This window comes from Coregonus clupeaformis, unplaced genomic scaffold (genome assembly GCF_020615455.1).
Source record: "Coregonus clupeaformis isolate EN_2021a unplaced genomic scaffold, ASM2061545v1 scaf1672, whole genome shotgun sequence".
Taxonomy (NCBI): Eukaryota; Metazoa; Chordata; class Actinopteri; order Salmoniformes; family Salmonidae; genus Coregonus; species Coregonus clupeaformis.
The window spans coordinates 9,719-28,921 of NW_025535126.1; the positions used below are offsets into that span (position 1 = coordinate 9,719).

The 19,203-nt window shown below is 43.3% G+C and overlaps 1 protein-coding gene across 6 annotated transcripts in view; it reads left to right on the top strand.

The window, feature by feature from the left end:
• Positions 1-978: 978 nt before the first annotated feature.
• Positions 979-19,203, top strand: part of LOC123487352 (signal-induced proliferation-associated 1-like protein 2) — a 60,664-nt gene continuing 42,439 nt past the window's right edge. For all 6 annotated transcript variants that reach the window (XM_045218577.1, XM_045218578.1, XM_045218579.1 and 3 more), the window contains exons 1-5: positions 979-1,148; positions 3,622-3,725; positions 8,675-8,832; positions 14,047-14,626; positions 15,706-15,980. In XM_045218577.1, the coding sequence (XP_045074512.1) occupies positions 1,001-1,148; positions 3,622-3,725; positions 8,675-8,832; positions 14,047-14,626; positions 15,706-15,980 (1,265 nt within the window). In that variant the 5' untranslated portion in view covers positions 979-1,000. The remainder of the gene's footprint in view (positions 1,149-3,621; positions 3,726-8,674; positions 8,833-14,046; positions 14,627-15,705; positions 15,981-19,203) is intronic.

Here is a 19,203-nt window from a genome sequence, read left to right on the forward strand (position 1 = left end):
CTGAATTGTTGCAGTGTTGCCATGACAACTGCCGTGGCGGCACCACGAGGCGAGCCCCTTTATTTCCTGTGTTAGGAGAGTTGGAAAGAGACCAGCCAAGCAAATTGAGACTTTTCTCGATTTAATACATTTTTCTTTTGACCGCTCGTCTCATGTTGCCTAGCTGTCAGCAGTGGGCTGCCCCACTGTCTTGTTATGAGGACCTTCTTTGAGTTTCGCAAGGGTCTGCTGATCCTGGTCTCGCGCGCACACACACACACAACCTCCCCAATCCTCCCCCACACACAAAAAAACCTTTACATCCTATAGCATTTCTAAGATTAATAAATTATTCAGGACCAACCGTTAGGTGTTGTCTGAGGGCCACTCACACTGTAATTACTTCCTCTTTTGTATGTCCACTCCTCTGTTCAGATTGATAGCACACTTAGCGCTAGCTATCTCAGCACCAGGTGTCAGGTAATAGGTATTGATAGCAGGAGATCAAATGCACTGAGCTGGTAAAACGCTTGGTTTATCCCTCCCTCCCTGAGTGCTTACAGGGGCGTTTCAGTCTAATTTTACACCGTATACCAGCGCCGGCAACCGTCTCTGACTCTACAGAGCATTTCAATCGAGTGTAGATCAGGAGGAATGCGTTGTTGAATACTGTATGTCCCATCTCAGTGTTGCGCTGAAATAATGTCTTATGAAAAATTGCACCTGCTATAATTTGGTAATGAGCCCAAACATTTTGAGAAATGTTTCACAAGCGTTATGCCAGTTCTTATATGATCTGAATTGAGATTAAAAAAAATACTTATTTATTATCGTATAATAAACAGACATTAGGTAGACATAGGCAGGTCATAACCCCAGGTTATAACCCACCTCTCTATTACAAGGTTCTTCCACCCATTAGCATGGCATAAACAGATATTGGGCAGACATTGGTATGTCATAACCCCACTTCTATTGTTCTTTGTGGTTCCAGTTGAGCTTCCAGCACAAGGTGGGCATTATGTACTGCCAGGCGGGCCAGAGCACCGAAGAGGAGATGTACAACAATGAGAGTGCTAGCCCTGCTCTGGAGGAGTTCATGGAGCTGCTAGGCCAGAGAGTCAGGCTGAAGGGCTTCACCAAGTACCGGGCCCAGCTGGACAACAAAAGTAAGAGTCCACGACTCAACACACACATAATTTGTTTATATATTTTATTATCATTTTATTTATCATATGCTTGATAAATGTGCAGTAAGTTATGTAGATCAGGGCCCAGCTGGACACATACAATACATCACCTTGTACAGTCCAACTGAATGATTTATCTTTTGATAGGAGCAAACTTGGAAGTTAGTCCTTTTCTGTGTTAGAAAACATTTGGTAGATTGCACAAAACCATTTAAAAAAAAGTCAATTTCTCTCTGTGCACTGAAAAATGCTTCAAAATGCGTTACATGGCCAGGTTTTCTTTGAACGGTGCAAACGTAATAAGATTGAAAAAAGAAATGATACACATAAGTGCCTTAGAGTTTTTTGGTAATGCAGCAAAGGACTACCTTCCAAGTTTGTTCCTATCAGTCAATACCTGTTTCCAAAGAGAACTGTTCCGCCAAACTCACGCAGCTCCTACCCTTTGTTTCTCTTTCGCTTTGAAAGTTTGGAGTATGTGAAACAAGTCATAATTGAATATGAAAACCGAGCCACTGTATATGGAGAAATGCCCAAGGTCTATGGAGGTACTGTATGAGTTTGGCCAACTTCAGATCTGTTGTTGCCTTCTGCTTGATGCTGGCAACACCTGAGTTATGGGACTGATTCCCACATGGGCCATATATCCATACATATATACAGACAGGCAACAATTTCAAAGATTTTACTGATTACAGTTCATATAAAGAAATCAGTCAATTGAAATAAATTCATTAGTCCCTAATCTATGGATTTCACATGACTGGTCAGGGTTGCAGCCATGGGTGGGCATAGGCCCACCCACTGGGCAGCCAGGCCCAGCCAGACGATCCCGCAGGTGAAGAAGCCGGATATGGACGTCCTGGCCTGGCGTGGTTTCCCGTGGTCTGCGGTTGTGAGGCCTGTTGAACGTACTGCCAAATTCTCTAAAACGACGTTGGAGGCAGTTTATGGTAGTGAAATGAACATTCAATTATCTGGCAACAGCTCTGGTGGACATTCCTGCAGTCAACATGCCAATTGCACGCTCCCTCAAAACTTGAGACATCTGTGGCGTTGTGTGACAAAACTGCGCATTTTAGAGTGACCTTTTATTGTCCCCAGCATAAGCTGCACCTGTGTAATTATCATGCTGTTTAATTAGCTTCTTGATATGCCACACCTGTCAGGTGGATGGATTATTTTGGCAAAGGAGAAATGCTCACTAACAGGGATATAAACAAATTTGTGCACAACATTTGAGAGAAATAAGCATTTTGTGCGTTTGGAATATTTCTGGGATTTTTTGTTTCAGCTCATGTAAAGTGTTGGTCCCATGTTTCATATTGCATTTACATTTTTGTTCAGTGTATATTAATATAGATATATAGAGATCTATATTTAGTTCTGCTGAAGTACAGGAATTTAGAAATACCAAGAAACATAGGGCAGTTCAGGCAAATGCAAGATGGGCTGGTCGCATGCACTCCATGCACTTTTCAGTTAAATTCCCCACTCTGCTTGGTGGAGAGGCAGTCTTTAGTTATTATGCCCCCAGCCTCTGGAATAGCCTACCAGAGAACCTGAGGGGGGCCGAAACTGTGGACATATTTAAGAGATCTTAAAACTAATCTTTTTAGCTTTGCTTTTCCTTAGGGTGCTTTTTAGTCATTCAGTTTTTGTCACTCTTTAGTTTTTATTCTTATGTTTGTTGTGTAGTAAATATTTCAGCTTTTATTTTCCTTGTTTTTTATTAGTTTTTTCCTGTGAAGCACATTGCGTTGCATTCCTGAAATGAGCTGTATAAATAAAGCTTGATTTGACTTGGTGTCTGTGAATATACCCGGGTGGGTCTTTCTATCTAGACCATAGCAACACTCTCTATAAATGAATTGTCATGTGTACCCTGTTGGTTCTATTTGCTTTGCAGTGTCTTGTGTAAAGCTCTTGGGAAAAGCATTCAGCATTCACTGTTTTTTGATTAATGGACTATTCTGGAGGTCTGAAATTCAGTTACAGGAATATAGATTTTAGGGCATCTTAAAGCTGTGTCTGTCTGTCAATCCTGATTCCTGGAAAGAGAACGTGACATTTTGAAATACCATGAAACAGACTGGCGATAGGGCAAATGCAAGATTGGCTGGTCTGTCTTAAGCCCAGTGGGCCTGTGTACATTTGTAAAAAAAATATATATATAAACAAATACTATTTGCGCAGTATTATCGTTATTTGACTCATAATGGGGCATCAAGGAAACAAATGGACCGGTATTGTAGAAATGCCCATTTCTGGTCCCAGTCCGTCCCTGGCAATATCACAGGATTATTAGTGCAGTGTACAATGATCTTATTGCAGATCATGTAATTTGGTATTGTTTTTCAGAGACTACAGTATTACATTATTTTCAATTCTATTGTTTAGAATGTCTCTGTCTGAGCTGCTCTGACCTAAATTCTTTGTTTGGGTGTTACAGCGGATTCCACTGGAACACATTCTCTTTACACTACTTACAAAGACTTTGAGCTGATGTTCCACGTGTCCACACTGCTCCCCTACACCCCCAACAACAGACAACAGGTGAGTGGACACACATACTGGAAGTCTATGGGTATCTGCTAGCATGCTAATAGATACCCGTAGACTTCCAGTCATTGCGCTAATGCTACCTCTAACTTCCTTCATACTGGACACAGATGCATAAAATTTTTATTCAGAAGTTCATATGACTTGGGAAAGTAGATAAAGGGCCTCATTGCCAAAATCCCAAAGTATCCCTTTAAAGCAGCACTAGTCAATCTGTGTCCACCCACAGTGGGCCCCCAACATTTGTGTAAGTATACTGAGAGACTGGTCTTGGCAAATGTCACTGAGGTATCTTAATATTGTTGTAACTGCCCTTAAAGCCAAAATGGACAGATTCAGGAGTGCTGCTTCAAATGAGCTATTTAACACTTTTTGATAATTAACACAAAGATCTAGTAGGTCAGATTTTCAAAACATTAAGGGCTGAATCAAAAGTTGATGTGCACATAACCCTCTTGAGTCAATTTCCGCGGTCCCGCTGAAATATAATTGGCATAATAAAAAAATCCCCATCAAAATCTGTCTGTTTAAGATAGTTGTATATTTATTTTTTGCATGGGCTGTCTCAATCCACCGCATCCGCCAATGGTGGCCTTCCGCATGTGTGGTGGAAGGTGGCTGAGCTACAGCAGTGTTTGTCAGACCATGAGACATCCCGAAAATCGGTCTTCTCACGAAACTTCTGTAGCGTCCGAACGGTTTGGCCTAAAAAAACTAATATGACCCTCTACAGAAAGATTAGATTTATGAATACATACATGTCGGTTGTTTTACTCCACAAGACTCACCTGAAGGCAACCTGGTACCAGTTTAAAAAATGAATGGAAGTATACAGTTGAAGTCGGAAGTCATTAAAACTTGTTTTTCAACCACTCCACAAATTTCTTGTTAACAAACTATAGTTTTGGCAAGTCGGTTAGGACATCTACTTTGTGCATGACACAAGTAATTTTTCCAACAATTGTTTACAGACAGATTATTTCACTTATAATTCACTATATCACAATTCCAGTGGGTCAGAAGTTTACATACAGTGGGGGGAAAAAGTATTTAGTCAGCCACCAATTGTGCAAGTTCTCCCACTTAAAAAGATGAGAGAGGCCTGTAATTTTCATCATAGGTACACGTCAACTATGACAGACAAAATGAGAAAAATAAATCCAGAAAATCACATTGTAGGATTTATAATGAATTTATTTGCAAATTATGGTGGAAAATAAGTATTTTCTACAAACTGTTTGAGGTTGTAGCATCATGCTGTGGGGGTGCTTTGCTGCAGGAGGGACTGGGGCACTTCACAAAATAGATGGCATCATGAGGAAGGAAAATTATGTGGATATATTGAAGCAACATCTCAAGACATCAGTCAGGAAGTTAAAGCTTGGTCGCAAATGGGTCTTCCAAATGGACAATGACCCCAAGCATACTTCCAAAGTTGTGGCAAAATGGCTTAAGGACAACAAAGTCAAGGTATTGGAGTGGCCATCACAAAGCCCTGACCTCAATCCTATAGAATATATGTGGGCAGAACTGAAAAATGTGTTTTTCTCAGTTACACCAGCTCTGTCAGGAGAAATGGGACAAAATTCACCCAAATTATTGTGGGAAGCTTGTGGAAGGCTACCCGAAACGTTTGACCCAAGTTAAACAATTGAAAGGCAATGCTACCAAATCCTAATTGAGTGTATGTTAACTTCTGACCAGAGCATATGAGCGGAGTGGAGCGGTGAGAATCTCAGCTCCTCGCTCACGGAGCTGTTCACCCCTCCGCTCCCCCCGCTCAAAGCCACATCAGGCCAGTCCGCTCATTATCGCTCAGCGCTCAACGCAGTTTGCATCGCGCTCCACTCAAATCGCCCCCCGCTCACTCCAAAAAAGGAACAAAATCTGCATGTATTTCACTTTTAGCTTAAACCACAGCCTTACTTTATCTCCCCGAATTTGTTGCATACAGACTCATCTCGGATTATCCATTCTGTCTTGAAACGGGGATCTAACACTGACGCTAAAATTTGATGTTAATCAGTATAGTATATTCCATAGCGAATTGACACGTTGTTTGCCAATGTTTCTGCAAAAGCAGCGATGCCCATTGGAAGTGCAGCGTGAGTGTAATCGGTGAGCAGGGATTTGATTTCTGTGACAGCAGGGAGGATCATCCCCAGGTTCCCCAGCTCCTTCTGCATTTTGTCTGTGAGATCTGCTAGTGGTGTCAGCACACTGACAAGGTGCGTCAGCTGCCGTACTTGATTCAGGGTGATGTTAGCAACATTAGACTTGAGTTTGTTTTGCCATAACGGGTCTTTTTGGAACAACCGGATGAACGACTGAATCATCAGCAGCTGGCTGCTCCATCGAATGGCGCAGGCATTTGTGGGGCGGACACCTAATTGGTCGGTTTCCTCTGTGCTCTTGCGTACACTTTTCACCAGGTGCCCGACTTTCACTAACAGCCTATTAATGTTGTCGTGCTCGTTAAAGGCGTTTTTGATCGCCAGCTGAAGCATGTGAATGGGGCATCTCAGATGTAAATTTGACAAAGTAAAGTACTGATTTATCATAGTTTCTTGGGGGGGTGTAGCCCGGTTGAGCTGCGCTGGCGAAGTGTTGCATCCCTCCGCGTTCTCCTTTACTCAGCGGTTCATAGTCCATGAAAATCATTTCAAAAAATGCTACATCCAGCTCTCTTTTTCTCTCCCTTGTTATGGTTGGGCCTTTGCGTGCAGTGAATAAACTTTTGAATTCCTCAACCCTTTTCTCTTGTTGCTGCTGCTGCTCCTCTCGCTCTATAAAATACAAATTCATGGACGACACAAATTAAATTAAACAGATGGATTCTGGGTCAGGCTTGAGCATGCTTCAGACTCGTGGTGTGAGCGAGCGAAATTGGAGCGGGACATAGGGCGACGCTCCGTCCTTTTAAAAATGCCGCTCTGCGCTCTGTTCAAAATCTGTCCGCTCACGCTCCACGCTCGCTCCCGCTCCACTCCGCTCATATGCTCTGCTTCTGACCCACTTGGAATGTGATGAAAGAAAGAAAAGCTGAAATAAATCATTCTCTCTACTATTATTCTGACATTTCACATTCTTAAAATAAAGTGGTGATCCTAACTAAGACAGGGAATTTTTACTAGGATTAAATGTCAGGAATTGTGGAAAAACTGAGTTTAAATGTATTTGGCTAAGGTGTATGTAAACTTCCGACTTCAACTGTATATGGAAGTAGTTTAGTAGCAACATGTTTTTGGTGAAATATGTGTAAGAAAAATTATTCAATCGTTTCCTGATCTTATATCTCTCAGATATAGGACAGACACTTCAAAACAATCTTCCTTTTTATAATATCTCATTTTTTTACTATCTGTTTTTCCATGTATGAATCTGTTATTCAATGCGTTTCTATTGCCTAAATGCAATAAGCCCAAATTCAATGTTTCATCAAATAATGTTTTCATATTTTTTTGGGATACATAAAGGGGTTCTAAAATTCAAAATCAAATAGCTAAATGATCCTTGCTATGACCATCTTAAAACAATTCCATATGTTAGCTTAGTAACCCCCCCCCTCCCCCCCAGAAACTCAAGTCAAGTGAAATTTTTTTATGCTGCTCTGTAAACTCTCACATTTTTTCTCTAACTAACTGCAACCCTTTTTCTATCATTATAGTTATTATTATTAACATTACTTATAGTTTCTACCCATTTACTACAACAGGTAGCTTGCCATCTTGATCCTTTAGTCACAATCTGCTTTCCAATATTAGAAATTGGCACTCATCATTTCGGAGTCGCGCATAATTTCCCCAGTCAGTCCCTTGTTAATTGGAAATGCTATTGCTGGAGATGTTGCCACAACAACAATTTTGCATGCACTCCTCAATTAAATTTCCCACTCTGCTTGGTGTCTGTGAATATGCCTGGGTGGGTCTTTCATCTAGACCATAGCAATACGCCCTATAAATGAATTGTCATGTGCACCATGTTAAATCTATTTGCTTTGCAGTTGTATCTTACGTAAAGCTCTTGGGAACAGAATACATATCACTGTTTTTTGATTAATGGACTATTCTGGAGGTCTGAAATTCAGTTACAGCAATAAAGATTTTAGGCCATTTTAAAGCTGTGACCATCTGTCAATCCTGATTCCTGGACATAAGCTCCTCTGTAGCTCAGCTGGTAGAGCACGGCGCTTGTAACGCCAAGGTAGTGGGTTCGATCCCCGGGACCACCCATACACAAAAACGTATGCACGCACGACTGTAATTCGCTTTGGATAAAAGCGTCTGCTAAATGGCATATTATTATTATTATTATTATTATTATTATTATTATTATTATTATAAGCCGCAAACTGCCTAGCGTTCATAGAAAGCCACCTATACAGGAACGAGGGCCAGTATCGTTTCCGAGCTCTAGGGAAATAGAACGGGCCAAGTGTCTTGAGCATCGCATGTGTCTTGGGCCTTGATTATCAGGATTTGCTGGATTAGCAGTAAGCCCCCCAAGGTCTGCAGAGGCTCTGCCACTACTTGAGCCCCTTGATCCGGCCTATTCCACCCCTCATCCTGTTTATTTACCACCAACACCAAGGGACTAAAGAGACTATGGTCTCCTGGTGAGGAGGCTATTGCCCTGTTAAAAAACCCTGGTCCCTAGCCACTGACCCCTTTTAGCACTTCTGTCAATTGGCAAGGATATGAGAGGTATAAGCAATATGACAGTACTGTAGCTCCCACTTGCCCTCTGATAGACTCCAAATAAACATGTTTTACGCTCCTCCATATCCTTTCCTTGACCACTTAACAGCTTGACTCATGATAGATTAAGAATGGGATAGATTTCCACCATGTAGGTCTTCATCAGCCTTTTGAGACCATTGAGACATTTACTTTTCTGAATTCTAATGTGCTTTTTCTTTTCCGTTTCCTTTTCTTGCCATTTAGCTACTGAGGAAAAGACACATTGGAAATGACATCGTCACCGTCATCTTCCAGGAACCTGGTGCTCTTCCCTTCACTCCGAAAAACATTCGCTCGCACTTCCAGCACGTGTTCATCATCGTCAAAGTCCAAAACCCTTGCACAGAAAATGTTTGCTACAGGTGAGCAAAGCGGACCGCCGAAACTTCTAAAAGACTTGGTGTGAGAGATGTGTAGAGCTAGTTTAAATGAACTTGCATTGATTCAAGCATTCATGTACCTAAGGGCCCAATTTCAATACAGCTGGAATCCGATCATTGAGAAGTACGTTTATTAATGATTGTTGAATCAAGTGTCAACTCCCTCCATCGCTAACGTTCAGTCCCTGGACAATAAATTAGATGAGCTTAGGGCGAGGATCTCCTTCCAGAAAGACATCAGGGACTGTAACGTACTCTTTTTTTATTATTTTTTTTAACGGAATCATCGCTCTCTGCGGATATATTGTCCACGTCCATTCAGCCAGCAGGGTTCTCTCTGTCCATCGCGCAGACAGGAAGAAAAAACTCTCAGGGAAAAAGAAAGGCGGAGGGGTTTGTTTCATGATTAACATTGTGGTTCTCCCAATCTGGAAAACCTCACCATCAAATGCAGTCCGCATTACCTCCCGAGATAATATTTTTCGGTCATCGTCACTGCCGTGTATATTCCCCCCCCAAGCCGACACTGCGACGGCTCTCAAGGAACTACACTTTTCTATGTGCAAAGTGGAAACCGCTTATCCTGAGGCCGCATTTATTGTAGCTGGGGACTTTAATGAAGGAAATCTGAGGAAAATGCTACCGAAATTCTATCAACACATCTCCTGTGCTACATGCGTAACACGGACCGTGGATCATTGCTACTCTCCCTTTTGGGGCGGGCTACAAAGCCCTCCCCCGCCCTCCCTTCGGCAAATCGATCACACCTTTCTTCTGTTCCTCCCCACCTTTATAGGCAGAAACTTGGACAGGAAGTTCCTGTGGTAAGGACTGCTCAATGTTGGTCTGATCAGTCGAAATCTATGCTTCAAGATTGTTTTGATCACGTGGACCTGGAAATATTCCGGGTCACCTCTGAGAATAGTATTGACGTATACACTGACTCGATGACTAGGTTCATCAGGAAGTGCATAGAGGATATTGTTCCCACTGTGACGATTTAGAACTCATCCAAACCAAAAACCGTGGATAGATTGCAGCATTCACGCTTTAGCGCAAACCACCACATTTAACCGTGGCAAGGTGACTGGGAACATGGACGTGTACAAGCAGACCAGCTATGACCGCCGCAACGCAATCAAGAGGCAAAACAACCGTACACAGTGAAGTTCCATTAAACGGCTCAGACATCAGACATATGTGGCAGGGACTCCAGACAATCACAGATTATGAAGGGAAAGTCAGACACGTCGCGGACACCTACGCCTTGCTCCCGGACGAGATAAACACCTTTGCCCGCTTCGAGGAAAACAACATCGAGCCGCCGACGTGGGCCACCGATGCTCACGAGGACTCTGTGCTTTCGTTCTCTGTGGCCGACGTGAGTAATTTAAGCATGTTAACCCTTGCAAGGCTGCCAGCCCAGACTGCATCCCAAGCCGCTTCCTCAGAGCATGTGCAGACCAGCTGGCTGGAGTATTTACGGACATATTTAATCTCTCCATATCCCTGTCTGTTGTCCCCACTTGCATCAAGATGTCCACCATTGTTCCTGTACCCAAGAAAGCGAAGGTAACTGAACTAAATGACTATCGACCCGTTGCACTAATTTCTGTCATCATGAAGTTCTTTGAGAGGCTTTTTAAGGACCATATCACCTCTACCTTACCCGACACCCAGACCCACTACAATTCACATATCGCCTCAACAGATCCCCGGGCGACGCAATCGCCGTTGCACTACACCCTGCCCTATCCCACCTGAACAAGATAAATACCTATGTAAGAATACTGTTAATCGATTACAGCTCAGGGCCCAGGGACTGAACCCTTGCCTGTGCAACTGGGTCCTGGACTTCCTGACGGGCCGACCCCAAGTGGTGAAGGTAGGCAACACCACCTCCGCCATGCTGATCTTCAACACGGGGGCCCCACAGGGTGCGTGCTCAGCCCCTTCCTGTGCTCCCTGTTTACCCTTGACTGCGTGGCCACGCACTTCTCCAACTTAATCATCAAGTTTGCTGACGACACAACAGTGGTAGGCCTGATTGCCAACAACAATGAGACAGCCTACAGGGAGAAGGTGAGGGCCCTGGTGGAGTGGTGCCAGAAAAAAAGAACCTCTCCCTCAACAAAATGAAGGAGCTGATTGTAGACTACAGGAGACAGCAGAGAGAGCACTCCCCCATCCACATCGGCGGGGCCGCAGTGGAGAAGGTGAAAAGTTCAAGTTCCTCTGCGTACACATCACTGACAACCTGAAAGGGTCCCTTCACACAGACAGCGTGGTGAAGAAGACGCAACAGCGCCTTTTCAACTTCAGGAGGCTGAAGAAATGTGGCTTAGCTCCTAAAGGCGTCCGCATGCTTCCCAGCCGAAACAGTTTGGAAGAGGTTGTGCATATATCATGACGACAATTTGTGGCATTTTTGTTCGTTTCGGACTTCGTAAGAGTTTTTTCCGGCTGTTCGGGCACACACATTTTTCTCGAGGCCAGCCGAAGTTCGGGAGCCGAAGTCTACGCCCCTTTGTCCGTGATTGGTCAGCTGTAGGGATTCTTCAATAGTCTTTATCATTCAATGAGAGACGACTCGTTTTCATGCAAAACATTTTTTATTGAGAAATACTGCACCAAACATCTTAGTTAGATGTAAAATTGAGCAACTATAGAACTCCTCTGCAAAAATGTCAAAATTAATGACAGATTTCTTGAGTTATCTTAGATTAATTCAGACTATTTTGAGGAATAGCTACGACTGGCTACGGCGTCTCTGATAGGACAAACAGTACTATTGCTGCTTTTTTCTTGTTTTTCAAGCTAAGGTCTTTTAAGGGAGCATAGCCTCCAGCCGAACTGAAGCATGCTGAAGCCACTCAGTACCCTGCCCTGAACCTTAGCCACTGTTCTAGCTGGCTACCACCCGGTACTCTACCCTGCACCTTAGACTGCTGCTCTATGTACATAGTCATTGAACACTGGTCACTTTAATAGTGTTTACATACTGTTTTACCCACTTTATATGTACAGTGCATTCGGAAAATATTCAGACCCCTTTACTTTTTCCACATTTTGTTACGTTACAGCCATATTCTAAAATGGTTTAAAAAATAAAAAATCCTCATCAACCTACACACACAACCCCATAATGACAAAGTGAAAACAGGTTTTTATAAATGTTTACAAATTTACACCAAATTTAAAAACAGATACCATATTTACATAAGTATTCAGACCCTTTGCTATGAGACTCAAAATTGAGCTCTGGTGCATCCTGTTTCCATTGATCATCCTTGATGTTTCTACAACTTGTTTGTAGTACACCTGTGGCAAATTCAGTTGATTGGCCATGATTTGGAAAGGCACACACCTGTCTATATAATGTCCCATAGTTGACAGTGCTTGTCAGAGCAAAAACCAGTCATGAGGTCGAGGGAATTGTCCAAGAGCTCCGAGACAGGATTGGGTCAAGGCACAGATCTGGGGAAGGGTACCAAAAAATGTCTGCAGCATTGAAGGTCCCCAAGAACACAGTGGCCTCCATCCTTCTTAAATGGATGAAGTTTGGAACCCCCGAGACTCTTCCTAGAGCTGGCCGCACGGCCAAACTGAGCAATCGAGGGAGAAGGGTCTTGGTCAGGGAAGTGACCAAAAACCTGATGGTCACTCTGACAGAGCTCCAGAGTTCCTCTGTGGCAATGGGAGAACCTTCCAGAAGGACAACCATCTCTGCAGCACTCCACCAATCAGGCCTTTATGGTAGAGTGGCCAGATGGAAGCCACTCCTCAGTAAAAGGCACATGACAGCCCGCTTGGAGTTTGCCAAAAGGCACCTAAATACTCTCAGACCATGAGAAACAAGATTTTCTGGTCTGATGAAACCAAGATTGAACTCTTTGGCCTGAATGCCAAGCGTCACATCTGGAGGAAACCTGGCACCATCCCTATGGTAAAGTATGGTGGTGGCAGCGTCATGCTGTGGGGATGTTTTTCAGTGGCAGGGACTGGGTGACTAGTCAGGATCGAGGGAAAGATGAACGGAGCAAAGTACAGAGAGATCCTTGTTGAAAACTTGCTCCAGAGCACTCAGGACATTAGACTGGGGCGAAGGTTCACCTTCCAACAGGACAATGACCTCTGAATTTCCTTGAGTGACCCAGCAAGAGCCCGGACTTGAACCCGGTCGAACATCTCTGGAGAGACCTGAAAATAGCTGGGCAGCTACGTTCCCCATCCAACCTGACAGAGCATGAGAGGATCTGCAGAGTAGAATGGGAGAAACTCCCCAAATATATATATATATATATATATATATATATATATATATATATAGATTTATATATATATATATATATATCTATGCTTTTGCTTTGTCATTATGGGGTATTGTGTGTAGATTGAGGGGGAAAAAACTATTTAATCAATTTTAGAATAAGGCTGCTACGTAACAAAATGTGGAAAAAGTCAGGGGTCTGAATACTTTCCGAATGCACTGTATGTATGTATATATATATATATGTATGTTCAAGTCTCTTGTCTGGATTATTTGTGTATTGTTTTTGTTGCTAGCTATTACTGCACTGTTGGAGCTAGAAACACAAGCATTTCGCTGCACCTGTGATAACATCTGCAAATCTGTGTACACGACCAATAAACTTTGATTTGGATATGCTGCTGTACAATTCAAAGAAACTTCTGAAAATCCACTACAATGATTTCCGGCCCTTACTGTTAGAGGACCTGAGTCTTGAATCAGAATTCTGATCATACAGTAACACCAGTTGCTTGTCTCTACCTACACCACTGTGATAGTTGAAACAACCTCTATTTGTTTAAACTGAAACCACACCTCTATTTATAATAGTTGATTATTAAAAAGCTTGTGTAGTCAGTGTTAAATTATATTCACGCGATGGAACAGAACTTTAGCTATCTAATATGACGTACAGTTGATCGTGAAACCACTTGTTCTGCTCTTGTAATTGCCCCCATCTGTAACAGCAAGTGCTCTTTGGATTAGCAGAACAACAGTTTGAAACCTTTCCATTTCCAGAGAGGGGTCGTAATGGCTGTAATTCAAAATCCCCCAACAGATCTCTCTCAAATGTATTGTCATGACCTATTTGTGTTACTTATAAAAGATGATGATGCAAAATGACAGAGGGATTAAAATGGCTGTTTTTCTTCATTTGTTTTTAGTGTGGCGGTCACCAGATCCAAAGATGTGCCCGCCTTCGGTCCTCCTATCCCCCAGGGGGTGCTCTTCCCAAAGTCGGCCATGTTCCGGGACTTCCTCCTGGCCAAGATGTTGAACGGCGAGAATGCGGTGCATAAGTCGGACAAGTTCCGCGCCATGGCTATGCGCACGCGCCAGGAGTACCTGAAGGATTTGGCCGAGAACTTTGTAAGCGCCACCCCCGTGGACTCTTCGGCGGCCAAGTTCAGCTTCATCTCGTTGGGTGTCAAGAAGAAGGAGCGCAGCCGACCCCGGCGGAACGCCCACCTCCAGAGCTACGGTGCGGTCACTTGGGCTGTGGTGGCACGGGACTTTGGCCAGTCGGCGGACATTGGCTGCCTGCTGGCCGTCTCCAATGAGTTTGTGGTGCTGATCGAAGAGGCATCCAAGGAGGTGGTGTTCAACTGCTACTGCCGCGACGTCCTCGGTTGGAGCGCAACATCTGGGAGCGTCCGGCTTTTCTACGAGCGTGGTGAGTGCGTGGTGTTCTCCACGCAGGAAGGATGCTGGGACGACGTCCGGGAGATCATGCAGAGGTTGGAGGTAAGAGAGTTGTGTGGGGGACTAAAACACCACATAATTCAGTGGTGGTTTCCTGTACACAGATTAAGCCTAATCCTGGACTAAAAAGCATTTTCAACTAAGATTTTCCATTGAGAATGATTATTTTGTCAAGGAAACCATGCCTCAGGGGTCGCCAATCAGACCTACGAGAAACATATCTGATTCAACCTCCAAGTATTTACAGAAGACTTAAGTTTAGTTGATCACTTGAATTGGGTTTGTTACTGCTTGGCTGTACCCACACTGGCCCAGAGAGAAAATTGGCCACCGCTGCCTGAGACATAAGTATCATAAAACACTTGCATGAAAACCTTGTACCTCAGTATTAGGCTGCGTTTAGACAGGCATCCCAATTCTGATCTTTTTTCACTAATTGGTATTTTTGACCAATCAGATCAGCTCTGTAAAAGATCTGATGTTAAAATATATTTTTAAGCTAAGTAGTTTACTGTGGGTAAACACTGCAGTGAGGTGATTACTCAAGTCCTGGGAGCCGGCCCAAGTCACAGCAGTTTAGTCAGCAGGTCGGCAGATGTGCCCCATTATACCTCCACCATACCTCAGCCTCACAACAATATGTTTGTTGTTAAAAGTTACTGTTCTTGAATCACTGATGGTAATAAAGGCCTGCTGGGGCATGTACTTTCATCCTGCTTTTTATGCCAGGAATTGATTGAGTCGTTTGGTTGATAATTGTATTATTTAGGGGGAGACGAGAGGTTTTATAGGATCGGGTGTCCCTCAGCGCTCTATCCCCGGCCATTTTAAATTTCAGTAATGGAGCCCTTAGTCTTTTCAACCAACTTTAAAATGGAAAGGGATAATGACTTAAGTTCTCATCGGCTTCGGCGCTATTTTGTATGTGTGTGGATTGTGTCAAACCACAAAGTTGCTAATTACTGCCCCTTCTTGAAGTTAACTGGGGTAAAGGTTGACCTACAGGTTGACCTAACGCTCATAACTTATCAAAACAGTTGCCAACATGGATAAACCCTAATAAAGCCGTTGTAGTAGATCAGAGTAGGCTGGAATTGACTCTCTTGGTCATGTCACCCTAGATTGTCACCCGGGGCTGCGAGACAGTGGAGATGACCCTCCGGCGGAACGGTCTGGGCCAGCTGGGATTCCACGTCAACTTCGAGGGCGTGGTGGCGGACGTGGAGCCCTTCGGCTTCGCCTGGCAGGTGGGTCTCCGTCCGGGTAGCCGGCTGATGGAGATCTGCAAGGTGGCCGTGGCCACACTGTCCCACGAGCAGATGATCGACCTGCTGCGCACGTCCAACACGGTCAGTGTGGTCATCGTCCAGCCCCATGAGGACGGCACACCCAGGAGGTAGGTTAAACACCACTTCCTTCTTCTTTGCACTTAACTTAAACTAAGCTTAATAGCGCTTACAAAAACATCTGTCCCAAGCGTTTTTATTCTTATACTGAGGCCCACCCACTTGGGAGCCAGGCCCACCCACTGGGGAGCCAAGCCCAGCCAATCAGAATGAGTTTTTCCCCACAAAAGGGCTTTATTACAGACAGAAATACTCCTCAGTTTCATCAGCTGTCCGTGTGGCTGGTCTCAGATGATCCAGCAGGTGAAGAAGCAGGATGTGGAGATCCTGGGCTGGCGTGGTTACACTTGGTCTGCGGTTATGAGGCCGGTTGGGCGTTATGCCAAATTCTCTAAAACGACGTTGGAGGCGGCTTATGGTAGAGAAATTAACATTAAATTATCTAGCAACAGCTCTGGTGGACATTTCTGCAGTCAGCATGCAAATTGCACGCTCCCTCAAAACTTGAGACATCTGTGGCATTGTGTTGTGTGGCAAAACTGCACATTTTAGAGTGGCCTTTTATTGTCCCCAGCACAAAGTGCACCTGTGTAATCAGCTTCTTGATATTCAGATGGATGGATTGTCTTGGCAAAGGAGTAATGCTCACTAACAGGGATGTAAAGAAATGTGTGCACAAAACTTGAGAAATAAGCTTTTTGTGCATATGGAATATTTCTGGGATCTTTTATTTCAGCTCATGAAACATGGGACCAGCACTTTACATGTTGTGTTTATTTTTGTTCATTATATATATATATATATTTTTTTTTATATTTTTTTACCTTTATTTAACTAGGCAAGTCAGTTAAGAACAAATTCTTATTTACAATGACGGCCATATAACCAATTCATTCTTAATAGGTACAATCTGTAACGTACTTTTTCTCAAAAGAGCAGGGTTTTGGTCTTGGTGAATATGTCCCTTTATTTTTAGCTTTGCTTCTTGGTGTTTGTAGTATCTTAAGTTGCCACTTACAAAATTAAAGTTACAAATTGCTACTTTAAACACTCTGTTAGTATCAGTTTTTCATCAATTTCCCACGATTTCGACCACTATAACCTGTTGAGTTTTACATCAGTAATTCTCCTTTGCCAAGATAATCCATCCACCGGACAGGTGTGGCATATCAAGAAGCTGATTAAACAGCATGATAATTACACAAGTGCACCTTGTGCTGTGGACAATAAAAGGGCAATCAAAAATATGCAGTTTTGTCACAACACAATGTCACAGATGTCAGAAGTTTTGAGGGAGCATGGAATTGGCATGCTGACTGCAAGAATGTCCACCAGAGCTGTTGCCAGATAATGTAATGTTAATTTCTCTACCATAAGCCGCCTCCAATGTTGTTTTAGAGAATTTGACAGTACGTCCAACCGGCCTCACATCCGCAAGCCATGTGTAACCACGCCAGCCTACGACCTCCACATCCGGCTTCTTCATCTACGGGATCGTCTGAGACCAGCCACCCGGACAGCTGATAAAACTGTGGGTTTGCACAACCGAAACATTTCTTTAGAAACAGTTTCAGGGAAGCTCATCGGCGTGCTCGTCGTCCTCACTAGTGTCTTGACCTGACTGCAGTGCGGCATCGTAACCGACTTCAGTGAGTAAATGCTCACCTTCGATGGCCACTGGCTTACTGGAGAAGTGTGCTCTTCACAGATGGATCCCAGTTTCAACTGTACCGGGCAGATGGCGTGTATTGCGTCTTGTGGGCAAGTGGTTTGCTTATGTCAACGCTGTGAACAGAGTGCCCCATGGTGGCGGTGGGGTTATGGTATGGGCAGGCATAAGCTACAGACAATGAACACAATTGCATTTTATCAATGGCAATTTGAATGCACAGAGATACCTTGATGAGATCCTGAGGCCCATTGTTGTGCCATTCATCTGCCACCATCACCATATTTCAGCATGATAATGCACTGCCCCATGTCACAAGGATCTGTACACAATTCCTGGATGCTGAAAATGTCCCAGTTCTTCCATGGCCTGCATACTCACCAGACATGTCACCTATTGAGCATGTTTGGGATGCTCTGGATCAACATGTATGACAGCGTGTTCCAGTTCCAGCCAATATCCAGCAACTTCGCACAGCCGTTGAAAAGGAGTGGGACAACGTTCCACAGGCCACAATCAACAGCCTGATCAACTCTATGTGAAGGAGATGTCGCACTGCATGAGGCAAATGGTGGTCACCAGATACTGACTGGTTTTCTGATCCACGCTCCTACCTTTTCTTAAGGTATCTTTGACCAACAGATGCATATCTGTATTCCCAGCCATGTGAAATCCATAGATTAGGGCCTAATGAATTGATTTCAATTGACTGATTTCCTTATATGAACTGTAACTCAGTAAAATCGTTGAAATTGTTGCATGTTGCGTTTCTAATTTTGTTAAGTGTATATAGCGCATTACTTTAGGCCAGAGCCCTATGGGCCCTGGTCAAAAGTTGTGCATTTTAAAAGGAAATGGGTGCCATTTGAGACTTAGACTAGGCCAACATGTATGAATCAAGACGGGGCATTCGCGCTTTGCCATTTTTTGGAACATCCCAGTCCGTTGGGTTGGTTGGTGAACTGTTGGATTGTGAACTTGAGACTTGCCAAATCATGTTTAAACAGGAATCAAGCAGAGTGAAGGACAAAACATTATCAATAGTTTGTACTATATGTGCTTAAGGAACATTTCTGGGATATTTTATTTCAGCTCATGAAACATGGGATCAACACTTTACATGTTGCATTTATATTTTTGTTCAGTATCGGAAATAGGGTGCCTTTTGGGACCCAGCCTATATCTCCCAGCTAGTTCAAAGCTAATTATCTCTGTAGTCATGACCTAATGGGCTTGTTAAATGTATCAATATTGTCTTTTTTTTTTTTTTTTTCACCTTTATTTAACCAGGTAAGCCAGTTGAGAACAAGTTCTCATTTACAACTGCGACCTGGCCAAGATAAAGCAAAGCAGTGCGATAAAAACAACAACTAAGAGTTACATATGGGGTAAAACAAAACAAAGTCAAAAATACAACAGAAATAAATATATATACAGTGTGTGCAAATGTAGCAAGTTATGGAGGTAAGGCAATAAATAGGCTATAGTGCAAAATAATTACAATTAGTATTAACACTGGAATGCTAGATGTGCAAGAGATTATGTGCAAATAGAGATACTGGGGTGCAAAAGAGCAAAATAAATAACAATATAGGGATGAGGTA